The 21,841-nt window shown below is 42.9% G+C and overlaps 1 protein-coding gene across 1 annotated transcript in view; it reads right to left on the bottom strand.

Moving 5' to 3' along the window:
* The window catches only part of Skeletor (DM13 and DOMON_DOH domain-containing protein skeletor), a 58,967-nt gene that overhangs the window by 12,803 nt on the left and 24,323 nt on the right, over window positions 1–21,841 (bottom strand). Inside the window, exons 5-6 of the mRNA XM_089738880.1 lie at window positions 21,069–21,196; window positions 19,277–19,414 (exon numbers count right to left, since the gene is read on the bottom strand). Of these exons, the coding sequence (XP_089595006.1) occupies window positions 19,277–19,414; window positions 21,069–21,196 (266 nt within the window). The remainder of the gene's footprint in view (window positions 1–19,276; window positions 19,415–21,068; window positions 21,197–21,841) is intronic.

Genomic DNA, 21,841 nt, shown 5'->3' with positions numbered 1-21,841 from the left:
TGTTGCGGTAAGAAGTTTGCATGGTGGTAAAATGTCTTGTGAGTCTGCACAGGTAGCCGGAGGTGAGACTTCCGCGGTCGCGGCCCACCCAGTCCGCGAGAACCGGGCAGATCGCCTCGACGGTACGGAGGCCGGCCGACGGGTCCGCCAAACGACGAGACCACGCCTCCAGCACGGACTGCCGATATTGGAGCCCCCGCGCTCCGGCTGCACTTGCGCTAGGGCGCCCCGTCTCGTAGGAGACTGTGAGGTATCATTGAATAACTCTGACTGCGATCGCGCGCTGCCGGCGTCGCAGCGCGGCGACGTTCTCGTGGGTAAGGACGTGGCACCAGACGGGTGCTCCGTATAGTGCCATCGACCGCACGGGTACCATCACCCTGCCTATTTCTGCCGTGAAGCAGTGGTGTTTTTCGGTTTGAAGGGTGGGGCAGCGGTTGTAACTATACTGAGACCTTAGAACTTCTATCTCAAGGTGTGTGGTGCGTTTACGCTGTGGATGTCTATGGGTTCCAGTAACCACTTAACACAAGGTGGGCTGTGAGCTCGTCCACACATTAATACGAAGAGCATAATCAAACTAAATTAGATACGAAGTTTAAAGGGCCGTTTAAAGTAGTTGAAGTATTGGATGGTGTCGATTTAATTTTGACTCTCACACATTCGCTTAAGGCTCGAGCTACTACTTGCCTCACAAAAATACAGCCTGCAAAACCTGAACAACCTCCTCATCCGTGGGCGCCCGGCTCTCGCCTGCAAGTCGGCTGTTACGTGTGCGGTGATGCGAGCCATGTAGCTTCTGGGTGTTCCATGCGCTACAAGAAGAAAAACGACACTGCTCCAGGTGCTGTGGCAGGTCCAACCAGAGACGTCAACGTGTGTTCCAGAGCTTCAGTGTGTTACAGATAAGTGGTTTTGGCTCCCCCTTTATGTTCCATTCAGGGTCAGACTGTAGTCTTATAAAACAAAGCCATAGTAATTTATTCAATGGTAAGCGGTTTCATGAACAAGTCACCGTAGTCACCCTAGACACGTCCTTACGGATCCATCAGATCCAATAACTCTTGCATTAGATACCTTCAGCTCTAACACTAGGAGCAGGCTGAGGAACCCCAGTAATCGTACTCGTCGAACTCGACAAAGAGGTCGACGTGCAACCTAACCCATGCATCAGCCCACTGAGTTTCTCGCCGGATCTTCTCAGTGGGTCGCGATTCCGATCCGGTAGTAGATTCATTCGCGAAGCAATTGCTCTTGAGTTGTTAGGTCTCCTGCGGAGGCGCTCGGGCAGTTGTTAGCAAATCCCACCCCTCTTGGCTGAGCCTTTGCTCGCCCACCGGTCCTGGTGAAGCGGGAAAGGCCTCCGGGCGACCAGTAATCTTTCGATCATCTGCAGTTTTGGAAAACAATAGGTATAAATTGAGATATGTAAATGGTTCTAGTGTACAAAGTTCCCCATGAAAACTTACGCGAAGTACCTCGAGGCCCGTCAGGCCTACTAGAAATTTCTGAAAATTATAGTGACGATGACGTGACGGCGTACACAGATGGGTTAATTAATCTTGTTCGTGAAACTGATCTTAATGATGATGACTCTATCACTGACAATAGAAGCGACATTTTTGTCCGCAAATAGCGATACAGCAAACATAGTCTGTGGGTAGTGATACAATGTCTGTAAGCTCAGGCACCTCAGGTGCAGGTGTTGGAAATGTAGAAAACGGTGGTCGGTCTCGCACTATTTCTGAAGAAATTCCGTATAAATGTTCTGGTTTAAGAAATGTTTTAACAAACGCTACCGTACACGCAGATTAAGAAAAAAAAAAAAAAAAAAAGAATTGTATGTGGCTAGAGAGATGTTAATCCGGACTAGCAAAAAAAAAGAGGAAAAAAAAAAAAAAAAAAAAGTGTGAAGTCATTGAAGGGTCTGTCCGGTCCAATGGCTTGGCTATAGGGATTTTCATCCAGATTAGCCACAACAATTAGCTACATGGATTGCGATTCGGTCTAGCATTATCCGGTCCAGTTCGAAAAACTGAAGGGATAACAATTCCGGTCTAAGTTAAAAGGGACATACTTACATACCTGAAGAGTTTTAAATGAACTGGCCCAGGTATGTAAGCAGTCTGAAGGTTATTTATAGCCAGTATAGGATTTTCTGAAGAATTATGCGAACCGAACCGTACTAGATTGTTAATATCATAGACCACGTTTTAAGTTGCATCCGTTAATGTCAGGATGAACGAACACGTTTGTTGTTCACAGACATACCATAAGAATGCGCGCACGAGGACGAGCGCACGTCAGTATGGCCGTGACGGCGTTAACGATATTTATGTTATACAGCACGTGCAATAGGAGTGACTCACACAAGCCAGGCGCGCCGGCCGTGTCGTTCCACTCGTAAACAACAGCTGCAACAGAAGTGACTCATAAGCCAGCTGCGCCGGCTAGTATAAAAAGGCGGAACGTGCCTTGAAATGAACATTCGTTCGACTGCGTTTGCCCGGTGCACTTACTACGTTGTTACGTTGTGTGATTCAGTGACTGTTGTACGTACTGGTTAAAGATTGGATAAGTGAAAGTGAATTAAGTTATCATATTGTTGATTAAATCAGGAATCAAAAAGTGACCTCCTTTTACTTGGTGTTTAACAAAATAATGTCTACCCTCAAGCTTACATATATGTATATTACATTCACGTGAAAAATGCACCTTGTCGTAGAGTCATGAAGACCTGCCACACTGTTTTCTTCACAGGCGGACACCCACGTGACAACGTCTATATCGAAACATATTGAAGAGATGGGAGAACGAGATGATGAGCCAGCTGGTGGCCAGTGGCGGAGAGCTTCAGTGGTCACAGCGTCCACGCCACCCACACACGCCACATGAAGCATAAGTATTGTACATGTAACAGCGACCCTATACTTGAAGCCAAAATATGTATGACTGCTTTTTGCTGCCTGAACAAGCCAACAGTACACCCTAACGCCATTCATTATCTACGCTAACGCCTAAGTGAGTTTGATTTTTCTGTGTAATATCTGAACATATGGTAATACATATTTCATTACAAAAGTGGGTGGTGGGTTCTGGCACCGGTCGAGTCGTGTCACTCGATACCAGTACACCGGGCGACGCATCCAAGTTTACACATACGAGTACTTCATAGTGCCAAGAATCCACTGTCTGTGACATACGAACAAACAGACATTAAATTAAAAGGGTTCGTTTTAATTAACTAATAAGTAAATATATAATACAAACATATTCGAAATCTTTAATGTCGTAATAATAAAGGCCGAATTCATTTGAGTGGGTATTTCTGAGCGCGAGGTGATATTTACAAACTAAAACCAAGTCGGGTCTAGCGTTAGACTCAGCGATGCTACTTTTACGACTTTGAGTTGTTTTTTTTTTACAAATGTTTTCGTTCGCAATATCAAACTTAGACTGAGTTCAAGGCAACTTGAATACGTCTGTTTGTCAGATACGTCTATAGACAACAGATAAACATAAATTCAGTGTTTCTTGGTAGCTCTATGGATTTATTAGTAAACCATTCATCTGATGGAGTTGGAACTTGGCCCAGTTTTTGTTGGTGCTTCATACAAATGATATGTCATTGTACTATCAAGGCATGACAAGTGGCGCACGAGTAGGTACTTGCGAGAAATCAACGTCCTCCAATGCAATAGACGACAGTAACAGTGGAGCGAGCCCGGTTTTTTCCAAAATAAACCAGGTAAATATGAACCGAAAGAGCCTTAGGGACTAATAGATAACCAAATTATAAGATCAAGATCGCTCCTGTAGATTGCTGTTTGTTTCTGTCTCTCGGCGCGCTCGTTACCATCGGTTTTATATTTAAATTACCAGCGATACAGTTTTACGATCGGCTGTCTATTTTGTGCCAACATTACTTGATAGTGGTAGATCATTCACCGCAGTGAAGGGAACTTGGTATCGTCGTATGCGAGTTATGGAGGGTTCCATTGGTTCCCATGCCTCATATTGTCTCATTATTAAACTAGCTGTGAGAACAAAGGTAAATTGCTTTTTCTCTAGTCCAACTTGGACTACGCAGGCTTTTTTAAGCATCACCTATTAGTACGCCTGTTTATCCTATCCACTGTCCCACAGCACTCTCTGGGAATGCAAAAGTTTTGAATGGAATGCGAGGGTGTGTGAGGTTGGTCGCCTTGACGACCGCCTGTAATCCAATGACGCCACTGTGATCGCGTGTGGCAGCTCTGGACGACCTCATAAGCGGAGCGACTTCTTTGAGCGTTTTCAAGGTCATAATTAGTAAGACCAGGTATTTAATTTGTTTATTCAATGGAATTCCCAATGTGCCGTAGCGCACTACGAGGTGTTCGCGATAAATACTTGTGAAGTCGTGAAAATTTCACATTTGGCGCGGTCGTGTAGAATGACTATAAAATTATTTTTTCTTTAAATTAAAATATTTTGAGAAAAACAATAAACTAGTGTATCTTTCAGGCGTCCCGGTAAGACACCCGACGTCATCGCTCACCTTGAGAAATGTTTTAGAGATTTTTTCTGCTTAGAAAACTGAACGTTTAGTCAGTATTTTATAATTTTAATTTTATGTTAATTTTAAATGACAACTGCTTATTATCCGACTTCAAATACAAGATAATGTCATACATATTGCCAGTTAACTATTATATTATCAGCTTATTTCGAAACTAGCAACATTCCGTCCGCAGCCTCGCTACGTGGACTGCCCCTCGAGCCTGGCTGGCGCCTTCTGGATACACTTAAAGTCAGTTTAAATGCTTCTCTACGGGCCAAATTATTTCCATCCAAAATTTTATTAAAGTCTTGTAAAAAAAGAATGCTTAAGCTTGAAAACACAACGGACAGACAGTATTATTTTCGTAATCGTTAATAAAATGTAGTATTTGGTATGAAGCTTCTAATATCTGACACTAGATAAGTATATAAAAAATAATAATCATGATAGCTTTTAGTTAACAGTAGTCAAGAATACTTAATGACGAGTAGTTAATGAAAGCAAAACCGCTCTACGCTCCTCGCTATATGTTGTCATGTTCCAATGGAACTTTACCAACTATGTTGAGAACCTCAAACACGACACTGCTCACTTCCACTAAGCTACGTCCACGATATAAGCATGAATATGTGTATTTTTGTTTGTGTGTGTTCTGCTGCGTATGCGTTTATACGTGTGTACATACATATATACTTAATCCGGTGCTTGAAACTTAGTACAGTTGTTGGCTCTCCAGATAATGGTCATGGTTCTATCAACGGTCGGTAGGTGGCGCCAGAGTATATCCAAGAAGCTGTTGTGCATAATGCATACCTACTAACACTATTGTGAAACAGGCACCCGGTTATTTATTGTCACATATATAACATTTCATTGAATCCGACTAACCAATCAGTTTTCTTCTAGCCCATCCCACTCTTTTACCCCTTTCTAAGGAATGATACTAAAACAGTGTGAAGTTTTAAACACGTTATTATTTACATGAGGAAGTACCGGTATCAGCGTCTGAGCGAACATCAAGAAATAAGATTTCCCCTACAAACATGTTATCAAGTCACATCCCTTCGATCGAGAGAAAAACTTTACTAAGGACCGCCTTGGGCGAGCAAAGGCTCAGCCAAGAGGGGTGGGATTTGCTAACAACTGCCCGAGCGCCTCCGAAGGAGACCTAACAACTCAAGAGCAATTGTTTCGCGAATGAATCTACTACCGGATCGGAATCGCGACCCACTGAGAAGATCTGGCGAGAAACTCAGCGGGCTGATGCATGGGTTAGGTTGCACGTCGACCTCTTTGTCGAGTTCGACGAGTACGGTTACCGGGGTCCCTAAGCCTGCCCCTAGTATTAGAGCTGAAGGCATCTAATGCAAAGGTTATTGGATCTGATGGATCCGTAAGGACGTGTCTAGGGCGTCGACGGTGACTGGCTCCTGCATGATCAGGATTCGGGGAGTAGTCAGCGGCGGCAACGATAAGGCGATTATCATGACGCATAGCCTTATCGAAGTATCGTTCCGACGCTTACTTCATGTATTTCCGAATTGATTCGAGGCCCAGGTCGTCGTGTAGGTCAACGTTCCTCACGAACCACGGAGCGCCGACAGCTAACCTGCAAAAGCGGGATTGTAGGGATTGGAGGGTGTCTATGTGTGTGCGGGCCGCGTGAGCGAACACCACACTCGCGTAAGTCATGACGGGCCTTATGCAAGTTTTGTAAAGTGTCACCTTGTTCCGAAGGGACATTTTACTCCGCTTACAGATCATGGGGTAGAGTCTACCGAGAATAAACACGGCACGGTCACGGACTGATTTTATATGCGGGCGGAATGTCATCGATGCATCCAGGGTAACGCCCAGGTACTTGACCTTCCTAGCCCAGGGTATGGGTTGTCTAAAGAGAGTAATCGGGGGTGTGAGATTCCTCCTCCTAATCCGGGAGGAAATCCGTGTGGAGCTTCCCCTCTGAAATAGCACCGCAGTACTTTTCGCTGGGTTGATGTCTATGCGCCATTTTCGGAACCACTGTCCTAGGGCTAGGGCTGCGCTCTGAAGCTTCTTCGCGATTAGGGACTTATTTCTACTAGAATAGTAAACAGTCGTGTCGTCGGCGAATAAAGCTAAATGGGTCGGCGGCGACCGGGGAATATCGTTGACGAATAAGCTAAATAGGAGGGGTGAGAGGACAGAGCCTTGCGGGACTCCAGCTGTGAGAGGTCGTGGGGAGGAGCGGGTTCCCTCGACTCGATATCGAAAAGAGCGGTTCGACAAGAAGTCCCGTATGATGAGCACGAGACTATCCGGCACGCCCATGTTGAATAGTTTGAAAATCAAACCATTGTGCCAGACTTTGTCGAACGCTTTTGCGACGTCGAAGAAGAGAGCTCCCGTGTATAACGGTTTTGGTCGATTAAGCCCCACAAGAATGTGCTCCGTGAGGCGGTGCACCTGTTGAACGCATGAGTGATTTGTACGGAATCCGAATTGTTCATCGATGAGAATGCCCTTGGATGAGACGAAATCTCTGAGGCGCTTGTAGAGCAGACGCTCATACAGCTTGCCTAGAGACATGAGGAGGCTAATCGGGCGGTAGCTCGTCGGATGATTTTTTGGTTTACCGGGTTTATGTATGCCGATAACGTCCGCTTCTTTCCACACCGCGGGAAAGATACAGTTCGCCATAGCGGCATTGAAAATAGATGCCAACATCACGATGAGTTGGACGGGTAGAAGTTTAATAACGCGGTTAGATATACCGTCGGAACCGGGAGCCTTGCGAGGACGTAGGTCTTTGATCAAGTCTTTAACTTCCATCGGGGTGACGGGTGGTAACGCATCCGAGGGTGGCAAGGAGGCTCTGCGTTCTACCTCACTGTCTACTAATTCTACATGAACAGGGTCCACGGTGCTTGAGTGCTGGGCGTGCACTGGGTTTGCAATGTATCGGCCAGCAGCTCTGCTTTTTCGTCATCATCGAACGCCGCGAGTCGGCCTGAGGGGCCTACGAGGGGGGGCATAGTTACTACCGTATCCGATTTGAGAGTACGAGCTAAGCGGTAGTAAGACCTTTGGGAGGGCGCGAGTCCTTCTAAGAAATCAGACCATCTGGCATCTCGGACTTCGGCGATGCGAGACTTTACGTCGCGTTGTAGGGCACGCATTCGAATACGATTTTCCGCGGTAGGATACCTGTCGTAGGCGCGTATCGAGGTGTTCTTAGCTCTAAGGAGTTCCCTAATATCGTCGGACAATTTGAAGCGGTGAAGGAAGTCCTCCGCTACAACTTGTTTCGATGACCTATCTAATGTCGAGGTGATGTGTGATGTTAAGATGTCTATGGCTTCAGCGGTATCCTGAGGAGACGGGGTAGAGTCCGGGTTAAACGGGAGCGATGGTGGATCAGATTCAGCCAGGCTGATGCCCAGCGTATGCCAATCCACCCCAGTCCTCGTGACGGACCGCCTTCCATGTCGGAGCCGTCATTATCAATTTCAGCATATATGGTGTCCAACGTCTCGTAGTATTAAATGTCGATTTTGGAATTATAATTTTTATTTATTGCTCGTATATAAGTAAATCTACTTTATTTACTCAATACACTTTAATTAAAACAAGTTTATATAGAAGTTCCTGCGACCCGCCATTAGCCATTATGTCTGCCGTGAAGCAGTAATGCGTTTCGGTTTGAAGGGTGGGGCAGCCTTTGTAACTGTACTCGAGACCTTAGAACTTATATCTCAAGGTGGGTGGCGCATTTACGTCGTAGATGTCTATGGGCTCCAGTAACCACTTAACACCAGGTGGGCTGTGAGCTCGTCCACCCATCTAAACAATAAAAAATAGCAACACTCTCGCCAGTAACACGTTGGTATGTACATACCTGTAGATATGTATCAAACGTTTTCTGCCACGGGCCGGACATGGATCAGTCATTCAGTCAGTCAGTCAGTGAGAATACGTCACTTTGTACGAGAGGATTGTGTGAAGTAATAACCGACTAAAATTCGTTTAATGTATTTATTTTACACACACACACACACGAGTGCGTAAAGAAATATAATCTTAAAATATAAATTTGTCAAACAGTGGCACTTATTAAGTAAACTTATGAGTTAGTGGTAACTACTGGCTTCGTTTGTGTTGCGTTTTATTTATGCAAGTGCTTGCAAAATCCATCCAGGTGCAGCCGCTTTATTCAAATCAAAGCATAGACACAGTTTATTTAAGCTGAAAACCTTTCAGTGACTGCCTATCCTGAACTTCTGGAAGACATCCGCCGCCCATAAAATATATGTTATTAAACAAGTAATAGTCGTTAAGTAGGACGAATAGTAAATCAAATAATTTATTTCACTCTAAGACAAGTTGCAATGGTGATCAACTATAGGTTTTCCTAGCATAAAAGTCAGGGAATATTGTTATTTGATACCTCATAAAAAGGCCATGTATATTATTATACTAGTGTTAAGTATTCTTGTACGTGTTTGTTTTTAACAGGCTTGAATAAAATATTATTATTATTATTACTTTGGTTCTGGACTACGAGTAGCTAGTGAACTATCTGAACCCGTGTCTGTTTGTGGCATCGTGGCCTCCAAACAGATAGACTGAATTTCATGCATCTTATACTATAATAGATAAACTTTTTATTCAGACGAGTTAAGTCATGAAGTCGTCGTGAGGTTAAAGCCTCACTCACACAGTAGTCATATCCACCACATCCATTGTACATTGGTATAGATAAACTCGGTTAGACTTCGCTACGCTTGTTACTATTTCAACAATAATTCTGCAGACACGAGCCGACTCAACAAAAGGTCAACATCTTCTAATAGGCATTTGATGTTAAAGTCGCGGAGGGAGCACGATGGTACTTACCCGTGAAGCTACGAGTACAACAACTTACAAGTAATTTGATCAATTATTGGAGCACAAGGCGGGTGCTTGTGACCTTCGATATCGATATAATTACAGAGGGGCGATCTTAAATTGAACGACGAAATCCTTGAAAATCAACAATATTATCCTACAATGCTGCGCAGTATTCGCTAATTCAAACATATGTGCTTCAACACTGTTACAGTCACCGGTGAGAGGTTGTTGTGTAAGGGAGGTTGCGATCATGGACGGACAGATATTAACAAATGAGACAATACAATTTGTTTCGAGAATACAAAAAAAATATAATATCCTCAAAGAAAACATTAAAATAGTCATCTTCATAATTATTCAAGATGTCTACCGCGCCAAACATTCACTCGCAAACTAATCACCCTTCACATTACAACCAATTTTTGTATACCATGTCTTTTTGGGCTTAAATTTGACATTAAATACATAAGTTTTTAGTGCGAGGGAGCACGAGATGTCGAGATGTCGTTCAGACGCAACTAACTTGATTATCTTTGTAATAATGAAGCAACACAGTTGAAATGTCGCCAGAAGAGATCAGGTCTTTGAACCTTTAAAATTATGGTCGTTACATTAGAATATTACTCAATTTAAAAGTATATGATCGTGAGTCGACAATATCCGGCGACCGAACGACAGCCGCGCCGATCATAAATGACGCAACGCACATCACTGTAATGATGATGAAAGTCTCCTAGTTGAGAGAGAAACTAATGAGAGCAAAACAAAACGTAAACATGAACGGAGCCGTCTCACGCCTCAATGGGAACTGAATGAAAGGATGATTTATGCGGTGCACATTTAAAGGATGGGTTTCGCAAACGAGATGTAGCACAGTGCAGCTTTACGCAAGCGATCGTCGACCGGTCGCCGCCGCTCACTGCAGCCCCGACGCACGCGGGTCAAGGTCATCGGAGCCCCCCCTCGGCCGCGCGCCGCCCGCCTGCCGCAGCAGCAGGCTGTACTGGAACGGCTCGTTCTGCACCCGGTACTGACCCGGCGTGACCTGGTAGTACTGAGGGATCTGCTGGTACCGCTGCTGCCGGAGGTAAGCATCTTGTTGCTCGATCAGCTGCCGCCGATAATAATCGTGAGTCGGTTGTTGGAAGTAGTTCTGCGGTGCCAGTTGATGCTGCTGTGTGTAGTCTTGCTGTTGTTCGTCTTGTCTCAAGACCTGTTGGTCCGGACTCAGCTGTTCGAAGTCTTGAATGTAGACAGGCGTGATCTGGTGTATAAAGGTGTCTCCTTGTAGCACTTGCTCGCTCGGCTTGGTCGGTTCATCCACTAGTTGTTGTTTAGGCGGCGTATAATCGTCGGCTCGGCGGTGGAGGGAGGTGTGGTCCTCGGGCTGGTCTGTGAGGGCTTGCAGCAAGCCGGTGCCGAGGCGCAGGTGAGGGCGGTAGGTAGTGGCGTCGAGGCGGGCGAGGGGCTTACGAGTCGGCTTGGGGGTGGGGCGCCCGGTGGCTGCCAGCGCCTTGTTGCGGCTCTGCAACAGGAAGCAGCAACTCAGCGACACTCGGGATCGGGACTTGGACGGAGGGAGCAAGGATCGACAAACAACGCGACGGCATAAAAGTGTAACTATATCGTTAAGAGACTTAGAATGAAAACGGCATTGAACAGAACTTCAACGAGTGACGTGGACAAACCGGCATTAGCCACTCTTGACTCATCTTATGATTCTGTTTAAATTATAACCCAGTCTCATCACTGGATCACCGCTTAGTTAAAACTTTACCGAAAGCGTGTAAGATATTCACAGAAAATGTTTAAGCGGTATCAATTAGATATAACATTAGTGTATGATCTAACTCGCTCGAACGATGAGAGCCTCTGACATACTCGTAATTCGCTAGAGATTGCCTCATTAGTCGAGTGGTTAGCAGCGGACTACTGCGTCGCTGTTTCACTCAGCGCAGCACCGATTTTGGACTATTAAGAGTTGTGTTTTAAAGTACAATTTTGGCTTCATAATCTTAAACTTGAATTATTTCGTACTGAACAAATGTTCACGATTGACTTCCACAGTGAAGGAATAACATCGTGTAATAAAAATCAAACCCGCAAAATTATTATTTGCATAATTACTGGTGGTAAGACCTCTTGGGAGTCCGCACTGTAGGTACCACCACCCTGCCTATTTCTGCCGTGAAGCAGTAATGCGTTTCGGTTTGAAGGGTGGGGCAGCCGTTGTAAGTTATACTTGAGACCCTAGAACTTATATCTCAAGGTGGGTGGCGCATTTACGTTCTAGATGTCTATGGGCTCCAGTAACCCCTTATCACCAGGATGGCAGTGAGCTCGTCCATCCATCTAAACAATAAAAAAAAAATATTGGCATTGGTTATGTTGTTGTCGTGTTGTTAATAAATTAAGATGGACATTTCTGATTGTATTCGAGTCGCCATATTAGAAAAAGAATAGCACTAAAGCTAAATACTAATTAACCAAATAATAATTGTATTTGGGCTCGTAACATTTCGGTAACTGTAAATGTTCGCAGTGATCGTGGTTACATTATTAGCGCAGTTTGTTGGCTTTAGATTATTGTTAAATTATTAATAGAAATAGACACAAGCTTTCTAATTTCGAAATATTTTTTAGTGGGAGGTGAGATTCTTGTTGTTGAAATAGCAACTGGTGAGAAGATGGCACGCGACCTCGCGGCCCGAGAACCTTCAACTAGTTGTGGGCCTCGCGAGCAATACCGCGGTGACGGCGCTAAGCCCTTTAGGGTTTCATGTTGAAGTTTTTGTTTTTTATTGCTTAGATGGGCAGACTAGCTCACAACCCACCTGGTATTAAGTGGTTACTGGAGTCCATGGACATCTACAATGTAAATGCGCCACCCACCTTGAGATATAAGTTCTAAGATCTCAGTATAGTTACAACGGCTGCCCCACCCTTCAAATCGAAACGCATTACTGCTTCACGACAAAAATAGGCAGGGCGGTGGTACCTACCCGTGCGGACTCAGAAGAGGTCTTACCACCAGTAATTATGCAAATTATAATTTTGCGGGTACCCGCCTGGGATTCGAACACAGGTGCATCGCTCAACACGAATGCACCGGACGTCTTATCCGTTAGGCCACGACGACTTCTAGAGTCTTCTTCATATAACATATTCTGACTAGACAGCATTGCTAGTACAATAAAAGTAGTAAGACAGGCGAGACTGTGCAGTCACTACTGGCTGCTCGTCCGTGCTCACAGTACACACACACACACACCCGCAGCATAACATCCATGTACGGGTAATAAATTCATGACGTAGTAGATATTATAGTACAATTAAATGTAAGCTTTCCAAACATGACCTAAAACAGACGAGTTATTAATGTACTTGATTTTCATGAGAATCTAATTTAACCGTCTCTACATCGTGGCCCTGGTATTTCGTGGTACTCAACTCTACATAATCATGCGCTCTCTACATAGAATCACGACACTACGTAGAGACGACGCGACCTTTGTCGTTCTTATTTAATTAATTCTAGTGGTTTGTTTATTGAATATGTCATCTGGCCTATTCCATTTACTGTGAACCATATTTATAGAGTTAGCCTTGACATGTAAATTCTTTGATATTAGAATTAATCTTCAATTAATAATCATCGATGATCAATAATAGTTACAGCGTTAATATACCGACACCCAAGTTGTCGTTTAAGTTAATATTAAATACGTAAAGATATGAAACCTGAGAGCGCTGCTTGATGAGCACAAACAGTCCTGTGTGAGCAATAAGGCAGTTCCACACTGTGAGTACTTGCATTGTGCATCGTGCACATTGTCCGTGTCTACTAGTCTGATTCTACAACGAGGCTGTATTTCTATCAGTGATCCCGTTAAAACATCGCCAAAAATGTAATTTTGATAAATAAAACATGAAAATTTTCAAACTCGCATTGTATTTAATGACAAATAACAGTAGAGTACGCAAGTAGGTCGCCGGGGCCGGGGGGGGGGGGGGGGGGGGCTGCTCAGACAGATTTGGATCTCGTCCAAATCTAGACTATTTTGGCTTAAACACTAGAATTAGGTTATAACGCGACTGAACTTAGCGGAATTTATGAGGTCTGCGTCGCATGTTCGGTGGGTGGGGGCATACAGACAGGCCTCATACACTATTGTAATGAAAGATAATCCTTGTAATGATGATGCGACTGTGACTTCAATCTCGTGTCTTGAAATCACCACTAAGTGAAATCCCGTACTCATCTAGGCTAGCAAACAGCATATGTAAACGGGACGATGTCAGTCATTTACATAATTATGTTCATGTTTGTAAAAATACCAGAATTGCGTTTAAGCATATCTCCCAGTGCCAAGTGCTAATAAAAGGCTTCACTTGTAAAAGGCTGTATTCATACAGAATTCACAAGGGCAGAATGTTGCAGAGATTTTTAAAATAAAGCAATATAAAATGTATATACAATGTGTGTTGGTACATATGTGAGACATGCGTGGACACCGATATCCACTCCTGAACTCAGCGAACACGAAATGTATTATTTGAACAGGGACACACTTAGCGCGGCGCTTAGTGCTGTAGTGGCGACTATATTTCCAATGAATCCGCGAAGAGTATGTTTAAGCAGGCGCAGCAAAGCGCCGTCCTCGTCACCGCACCCTCCGCAGCTCCGGAGCGCACGTCTGCTATTTGTACGGCGATATATCGAATAACTCCACCATGCGATACAACATAATGTCCACCGTTGAACGTGACTTGACACGGGTCGGTATCCCAGGGCAGTTACCCCAACATCAAGTGTCCCCCAAAGTCGCCTACGCTCGATAATAATAAATTAATTTACATATTATTTATTTTTGAGTATAATATAAAATATTTATGTTGATTGATTTCCGTGGGGCTACCTTCACTGGCGACAAACAAATCTTTGATTTAGTGTCGCGCTACGGGAGCTCAGTGCGTCCCTGGCCACGATCTCCCAGTATCGATATAAGGGGGTTGCAGTAATGTCGCGATCGACAGTAACGTCGCGTCGCCTGCCAGTAATGTCCTCTCCAGACGCGATCCTAACTCTTTATTCGATTTACGGCGCTGTACAACTTATTATAACATTCTTACAGAAGAATGCTTTATTGGAAAACATTTACTTGTATCTGTTATTGCTATTCATAGGTTAGATATTATATTTTCAAACATAATAATAATAAGTAATCGGTCTATACTTTGTATACATCGGCCACCATTCATAGCAAGAGTCGTAGTGATATTTATACTAACATCCAGCTTAGTTCGGCAGACCAGCTGACGTAGCTTTTTTTTTTTTTTCCTACCTAAGCTGAGAGCCTTGAGAGGCTATGTCAGCGTAACCCTAACTTTTGTAGGTGAGCTCACGGGGCTCAAACCTGATGACGTTGCTAACACGAACCCTAGCAAGAGCCGTGCTTCGCAGAATCTACCACCGGATCGGAAACGCGACCCACTGAGAAGATCCGGCGAGAAACTCAGTGGGCTGTGTCTGGGAGTTAATTTACTCGTCGAGCCCTTCGTCGCAAGCGACGGATTCAACGAGAACGGTGACCGGTGCTTGAAGTACCTAGAAGCACCGTTAGTAGATCGGGAGGATCCGAGATGACGTGTTTTGGGCGACGTCGACTGCTTTCCATTCTGTCCGCAGGATCGGGAATGTAGTTACCGGCGGCCACGATGAGAGGGTTCTCGTGTCGTGCCGCTTTATCGAAATGGCGCATGGACGCCGACTGCATATACTTACTGGTGGACTCTAAGTCCAGGTCGTCATGGAGGTCGACGTTCCTGACGAACCACGGGGCTCCGACGGCTATCTTGCAAAAACGGGATTGAATGACTTGGAATGATTTTAAGTGTATGCGGGCCGCGTGAGCGAACACTACACTTGCATAGGTCATGACGGAGCGTATGCAAGTTTTGTAGAGTGTCACCTTATTTCTAAGGGACATTTTACTTCGCCTACATATCATCGGGTAGAGACGTCCTAGAATGAAGGCGGCACGATCGCGTACCGTCTTGATGTGGGGGCGGAATGTCATCCTACTGTCGAGGGTGACGCCTAAATATTTGACCTTCGGGGCCCACGGTATGGGCTGGTCGAACATCGTGATTGGTGACGTAGCTAGCAGAGCCCATCAACATAGTAAGTGGCTCCTGCCACCCATTTTGAGACGCCACGAGCCAGCTTTGTTTTGATGTGACGTACGTATTTTAAGAAATTTATTATTCAGTATATATAACGTTTTCTACAAGTAAGTTAAATTAATGAAATTTTCTGAGTGTAAGTAATAAATAAATATTATCATAAAGTGATTGGAGTGCATGAAGCCTTTCACCTCAAATTAAATAATCAATAATTGTGTTCTGTGAGTTTACGGAGCGTTACCAGGGAAGAGTCTACATTACAACTATTTCATTAGCGTCGACCGCAGTGCAGCTGTATCCCTGGCGTCGCTGAGGTCTGTGAGCTACGGTGAACACTTACCGGGCCGTGGAGCAACTCTGTCTGTCTAAAAAAGCAATATATGTATAAAAAAAGGACGTGCTCAATTAGATAACTCCATTATTCTTGTTAAATGCATACTCGTGAACACTGAGTCCGCTGACTAAGAACGCTATCCGATAGGTTGACGTAGTACATCGGAGACGCACACGTGAGGCCAGGCTGTACGGACCCCTACACTGTGTTTGCCTTGAGACGTCACACTGAGCACTAATTGAAGTCTGCGATCGGCACTTGACTTACGAACTAAGGCGTTAATAATAACAAAGCTAGTGGAATATGAAACTGCGAGAAGCCGGCGCTACGCACAGAGGGGGCCAGGGCTGCCGGTTCAAGGTCGTCCCTCGACACACGACAACGTGAGCTTTACAAAAGTGTTTTAGTATAAAATAGAAGCCAATGAATAACTCGATAATTTCTAATTTTTATCATTCAAATATTTGGAGTAAGTTTTACAGATTAATACAGTTTACAGCTGCATATTCTGAGAAAATGTGACATACTTGTGAATACATAATCATTTGTTTTAACTACATACACACATACATAGGAATGTATATACTCGATTGGTGAAGAGACATCGGAGTCCGCGTTTGATGAAGCATGCTGTAGAGCATGTATGTTACTGCACGAGCTGTTTCTATCTCTCGCCTCGAAGTTCCACGAATTTATAAACGCTCTACAGACTCTATCTAGAGCTCACGCGACCACCCTTTGTTAACTCAAATATATATTAGACGTTAATTTTAACAAGTAAATGAAAGGATACAACGAAAGTGTATCTCTCGAGACAACTTCTCATTAACTAAGTGAACCGATTTGTTTCTGTTATTTTAACGTTTCATTTTCATTACTTTCTCTTCGGTAAGCAGCGCAAAATATTATATAATTAAGGAGCCAAAAACATTTCTTATTATTTTAACTAAAACAGTTACTTTAGATGTTGACCTTTAAAATACATTATCGATACCTGATACTGACTGGTCACTCACGACATTAACTATGACAATATACTACAAACACACTAATTAGTGTCAGAACCACTAACAACCGAGCAGTTTCCGTTCATCGTCAAGCCTCAGAGATGTTGCCGGTAGACGAGCTCAACAAATGGTATTCAGTTGCATAGTACGTAGGCAGTACCTAGATACTAAGCAGGTAATTATGAAATCGCCATTGACGTAACATAATAGTATAATATAACTTATGAAGCAGCGGGCTGACTAACAAACAACGCGCTACCGAAACACTTACAAGTGGATATAGAGATATGTACACAAGGATAATCGCTTTAAGGGAGTTCGCGAGTGCTCCAGGAGCGCACAAACAAAATATTTCTTGAATTCCTCTCGCCTTTTTGTTTGAAGATATTTTCAATTGCACAGAGGCCCCTTTTAGAAAAGTCTCCTCAAAATCGCGTTTTGTTATAATAATTGTTTAGTCAAACAGTGAGTGCGTGCTGTGTTGCCGTACAACTATAATATTTAGTTAATTGGAAGTGTTATTAATTAATTGTTAGTTATCTATATATATAAATGAATTGCTGTTCGTTAGTCTCGCCAAAACTCGAGAACGGCTTGACCGATTTGGCTAATTTTGGTCTTGAATTATTTGTGGAAATCCAGAGAAGGTTCGAAAGGTAGATAAATATGAAAACACTCGAAATAAAAAAAAATAACAATTTTGTTTTTCCTTTGATGTGTCCCCCGTCGGACAAATTCTTTTTGTTTGTTTTAAATTTGTTTTATACAAAATTTAGGTCTTTTATTTATAGATTGAGGCACTACGAAGTCTGCCACAACTAGTTTATTATATAAAATTTATCATGTACATTTCGTAAGAAGCTGATGAATTATACCGGCACTAGACCACCAATCGGTAACCATGACTTTTTAGGGGTAGCATTTAGTTTGAGGCATTGCCTACTTGCTGAACCAACATGAAGACCGCTTACAATTATCAAAGAAAACAATTTTTCATCACAAACACAATGCAGTTCAAAATTCCTTCGTTTCCGTGTCTCCTAACTCAGCGATAGGTTGAGCATCGTCAGCTTCCACTATCACGTTCAATTCGTCGCTGTTGACTTTAGCATTCGGGCGACCACGGGGTTTATTTATTAGAACAACATTTCCATATCGGAAGCGTTCTAACCAATAACGAGTCGTGCGTTCGTTTGCAGTGCTGCACGGAAGCTGTTCCCTGATGTGGAAGTTAAGTGTAATCACGGGATCAAACGAAGCCGCAGCATCCAAGGCTAACTTGAAAACAAACCGAATCTACAAGTTGAATTAAGTTTTACTCAAGTTTTAGCTCGCGGTAACTCGACTAACTAAAGCAATGCTTCTTGTTTGTGCGAGTATTAAAAGGTAAACAATGTTTGAATTGCGGGATTGTATGTTTGTTATTGCTATGGACTTCCTCACGATTCACCTGTTATTAAGTACTCACCAGAGCCTAAAGAAGGCACAACATGAATGCTAGTGGTAGGACCACTTGTGAGTCCGCACGGGTAGGTACCACCGCCCCGCCCATTTCTGTCGTGAAGCAGTAATGCGTTTCGGTTTGAAGGGTGGGGCAGCCGTTGTAACAATACTGAGACTTAGACCTTATATCTCAAAGTGGGTGGCGCATCTGCGTTGTAGATGTCTATGGGCTCCAGTATCCACTTAATACCAGGTGGGCTGTGAGCTCGTCGACCCATCTAAGTAATAAAAAAAGGGGCAAAATCAAGAAAAAATTAGATTATGTATAGAACGTGAAACGAAAGAGTCGAGTTTTTGTTGTATTTAAAGTGACGCGTTTATTTATTAGCACAACAATCAGTATTTAGCCTTTTTCGGTAGATGCGCGCCTGTCGATAACAACAACAACACTGAACACATAGCGACGCGCGCCCGGTCCCGAACCCGCGACTCTGTTCTCGTATATAATGATACTGTACTTTACTGTTGTTTACCTAATGAATTAAACATCACTGAACTAATTTTAGGTGAAATAGATATTTGTTCTAATTGTCTCGCAACTTACAGGAAAAATCTTTCGCGGATAATTTCCCAATTAAATATAAATTAATCTTAGGCAATCAATCAAACGTAAAACTTAAATCTTAGTTTTTTTTTTTTTTGTTAATGCACTGTCGATTGCACCTATAATTGAGGTGACATCTGCCATGAACTTTTGTCAATTTGTCAATGTTTTGTATTGATGATCACTTTGTTGGTGCAACTTAATAAATAAATATATATTGACTGACTGAGAATCATCTTCTTTAGAGATATGCAATATTATGTTCTACACTCTTAGACATAAGGACGTACCTGCGGTGAGACCCCCAACATCTTCAAGCTGGGCGGCACGTTGCTGACCTGCGCTCTCGGCAGGGTGATGTGTCCGAAGTCCACTGTGAAGGCCTCACACCACACGCCGAAGTGACCAATGTCGAATACCGTCAGATCCTGGTCGGGAAACGGATCGTGTTAGTAGGTCCCGACATAGTGGCACCGCTGCCCATACCCAGCTGTCGTACCCAACACACAAACCATCTAGATATACTTAGTCTGGCCATAAATACTGTTACAATTAAAAATAAACAAAATATTACATTTGAATTTGGAATCTGACATTTTTATATGATTGCTCATTCAGATTTCTCATTTTGGCGCCAATACATTGTACAATATTTTGCGTTATTAAAATGGAGTGGGGTGATAAAGAGAACCGAATCGCTATGATTGCATTACACAAAGTAGGTATGGAGCCAAATGCAATTTTTAAAACTCTGTATACACTTGTTATTAGTAAAATGTTTGTGTACCGGGCTATTAATAGGTGCAATGAGACCTCCAACTTATGACAGAAATAAATCTGGCCGTCCACGTAGTGTTAGTACGTAAAAGGTGGTCAAAGCAGTAAGGGAAAGAATTCGAAGAAATCCTGTCCGGAAGCAAATGATTTTATCTCGGGAGATGAAGATAGCACCTAGAACCATGTCGCGTATTTTAAAAGATGACTTAGGACTTGCAGCCTATAAGAGACGTACTGGTCATTTCTTAACTGATAATTTAAAAGAGAATAGGGTGGTAAAATCGAAACAACTACTGAAGCGGTACGCAAAGGGAGGTCATAGAAAATTTTTGTTTACGGATGAGAATTTTTTTACAATTGAGCAACATTTTAACAAACAAAATGACCGTATTTATGCTCAAAGCTCTAAGGAAACTTCTCAATTAGTCGAGAGAGTGCAACGTGGGCACTATCCGACTTCAGTGATGGTTTGGTGGGGTATTAACTATGAAGGAGTGACTGAGCCATACTTTTGTGAAAAAGGTATCAAAACATCGGTACAAATGTATCAAGATACCATTCTTGAGAAGGTAGTGAAGCTCCTTAACAACATCATGTTCATTAATCAAGAATGGTCCTTCCAGCAAGACTCGGCGCCAGGTCATAAAGCTCGGTCTACGCAGTCTTGGTTGGAAACGAACGTTTCGAACTTCATCAGAGTGGATATGATGATACTTTGGAGTCCCGTAAACAACCAGTACGATTGGCAGTGAAAAATTTTCCCATGGAAAGAGTGCGTGCTTCTATTGATAACTGGCCTCAACGTTTAAAGGACTGTATTGCAGCCAATGGACACAACAACAACCACTTCGAATAACCTTTTTATACTTTAAATTGTTTTATATTTATGTACTAAACTAACACACTGTAAAAGTAATAAATATTATTTGGAATAGATTTTTTTTTTATTTTTATTGTAACAGTATTTATGGCAAGACTAGGTTTTTAAATGAATTGCTGTTCGTTAGTCTCGCTAAAACTCGAGAACAGCTGGACCGATTTGGCTAATTTTGGTCTTGAATTATTTTTGGAAGTCCAGAGTAGGTTTAAAAGATAGATAAATATGCAAATTCTCGGAATTAAATAAAAATAACAATTTTGTCTTTCCTTTGATATGTCCCTCGTCGGACGGATTCCTTTTGTTTGTTTTAAGTTTATTTTATACAAAAGCTTAGATCTTTTAACTATCGATTGAGGCACTACAAAGTCTGCCGGGTCAGCTAGTAATTAATAGTAAGAGAAGGAGCAAGAATTATATCTTCTTACCCCAGGGAGAGTGAGGACGATGGTCTTCTTGTCATATTTCCTGAGCGGATCTTCCTTGCCGTTCTCGTCGGGGATGCGGATGCCTTGCGGTGAAGGCTGGTCTCCGCGACCCACCCAGAACTTCGCGTCTGTACGATATTAATTACATTAGAAACTAGCTCAGCCCCATCGTGCCCTCCAGATGGAATTTAAAAATAAGGAAATATATGTTAAATTACTTATTTTCGTTATTATTACATTTTATTTATGTTATTCAAAGTAAATTCAAAACTGTAGGTGTGTGGTTGAGGGGCCCTCGTCTAACTTGATGTAAACGAACTAATAATAAACTAAACTGATATATGTTCGTATTTAAGGTAGTTGGAGAACATATCCGTATTAACTTGTGTCAATTGTGATGACTCGCAACAAAACCGGCTCCGACGCGCGGCACCGTGCTAACTGAACGCAGAACCTCTTCACTGCAGAAAAGCCAGGAGACCGTTACTTACCCCAGTGGACTCACAATATACCCCACCCCCAGTATTTACGCAAATTGACTCATTGTGCTCAGCCCCGATTGTAATAAAAATGATCTAAATACTAAAGGTTGAATAAGGTTAAAAAGGTTGATAAAGGTTGAATACTAAATACTGAAGGTACAATCGCAATGTTCCCTTCGCTTAGCTTCGGAGAAAATAAGTTGATGAAAGAAAAACGTATATACAATAGACGTAGTGACAAGTGTTGTTTATATAACATGATTAATGTGACGTTCATCGAATCAATGTAAA

This window comes from Bombyx mandarina, chromosome 26 (assembly GCF_030267445.1).
Source record: "Bombyx mandarina strain Sakado chromosome 26, ASM3026744v2".
Lineage (NCBI taxonomy): Eukaryota > Metazoa > Arthropoda > Insecta > Lepidoptera > Bombycidae > Bombyx > Bombyx mandarina.
This window is presented reverse-complemented; position numbering and strand designations above follow the sequence as displayed.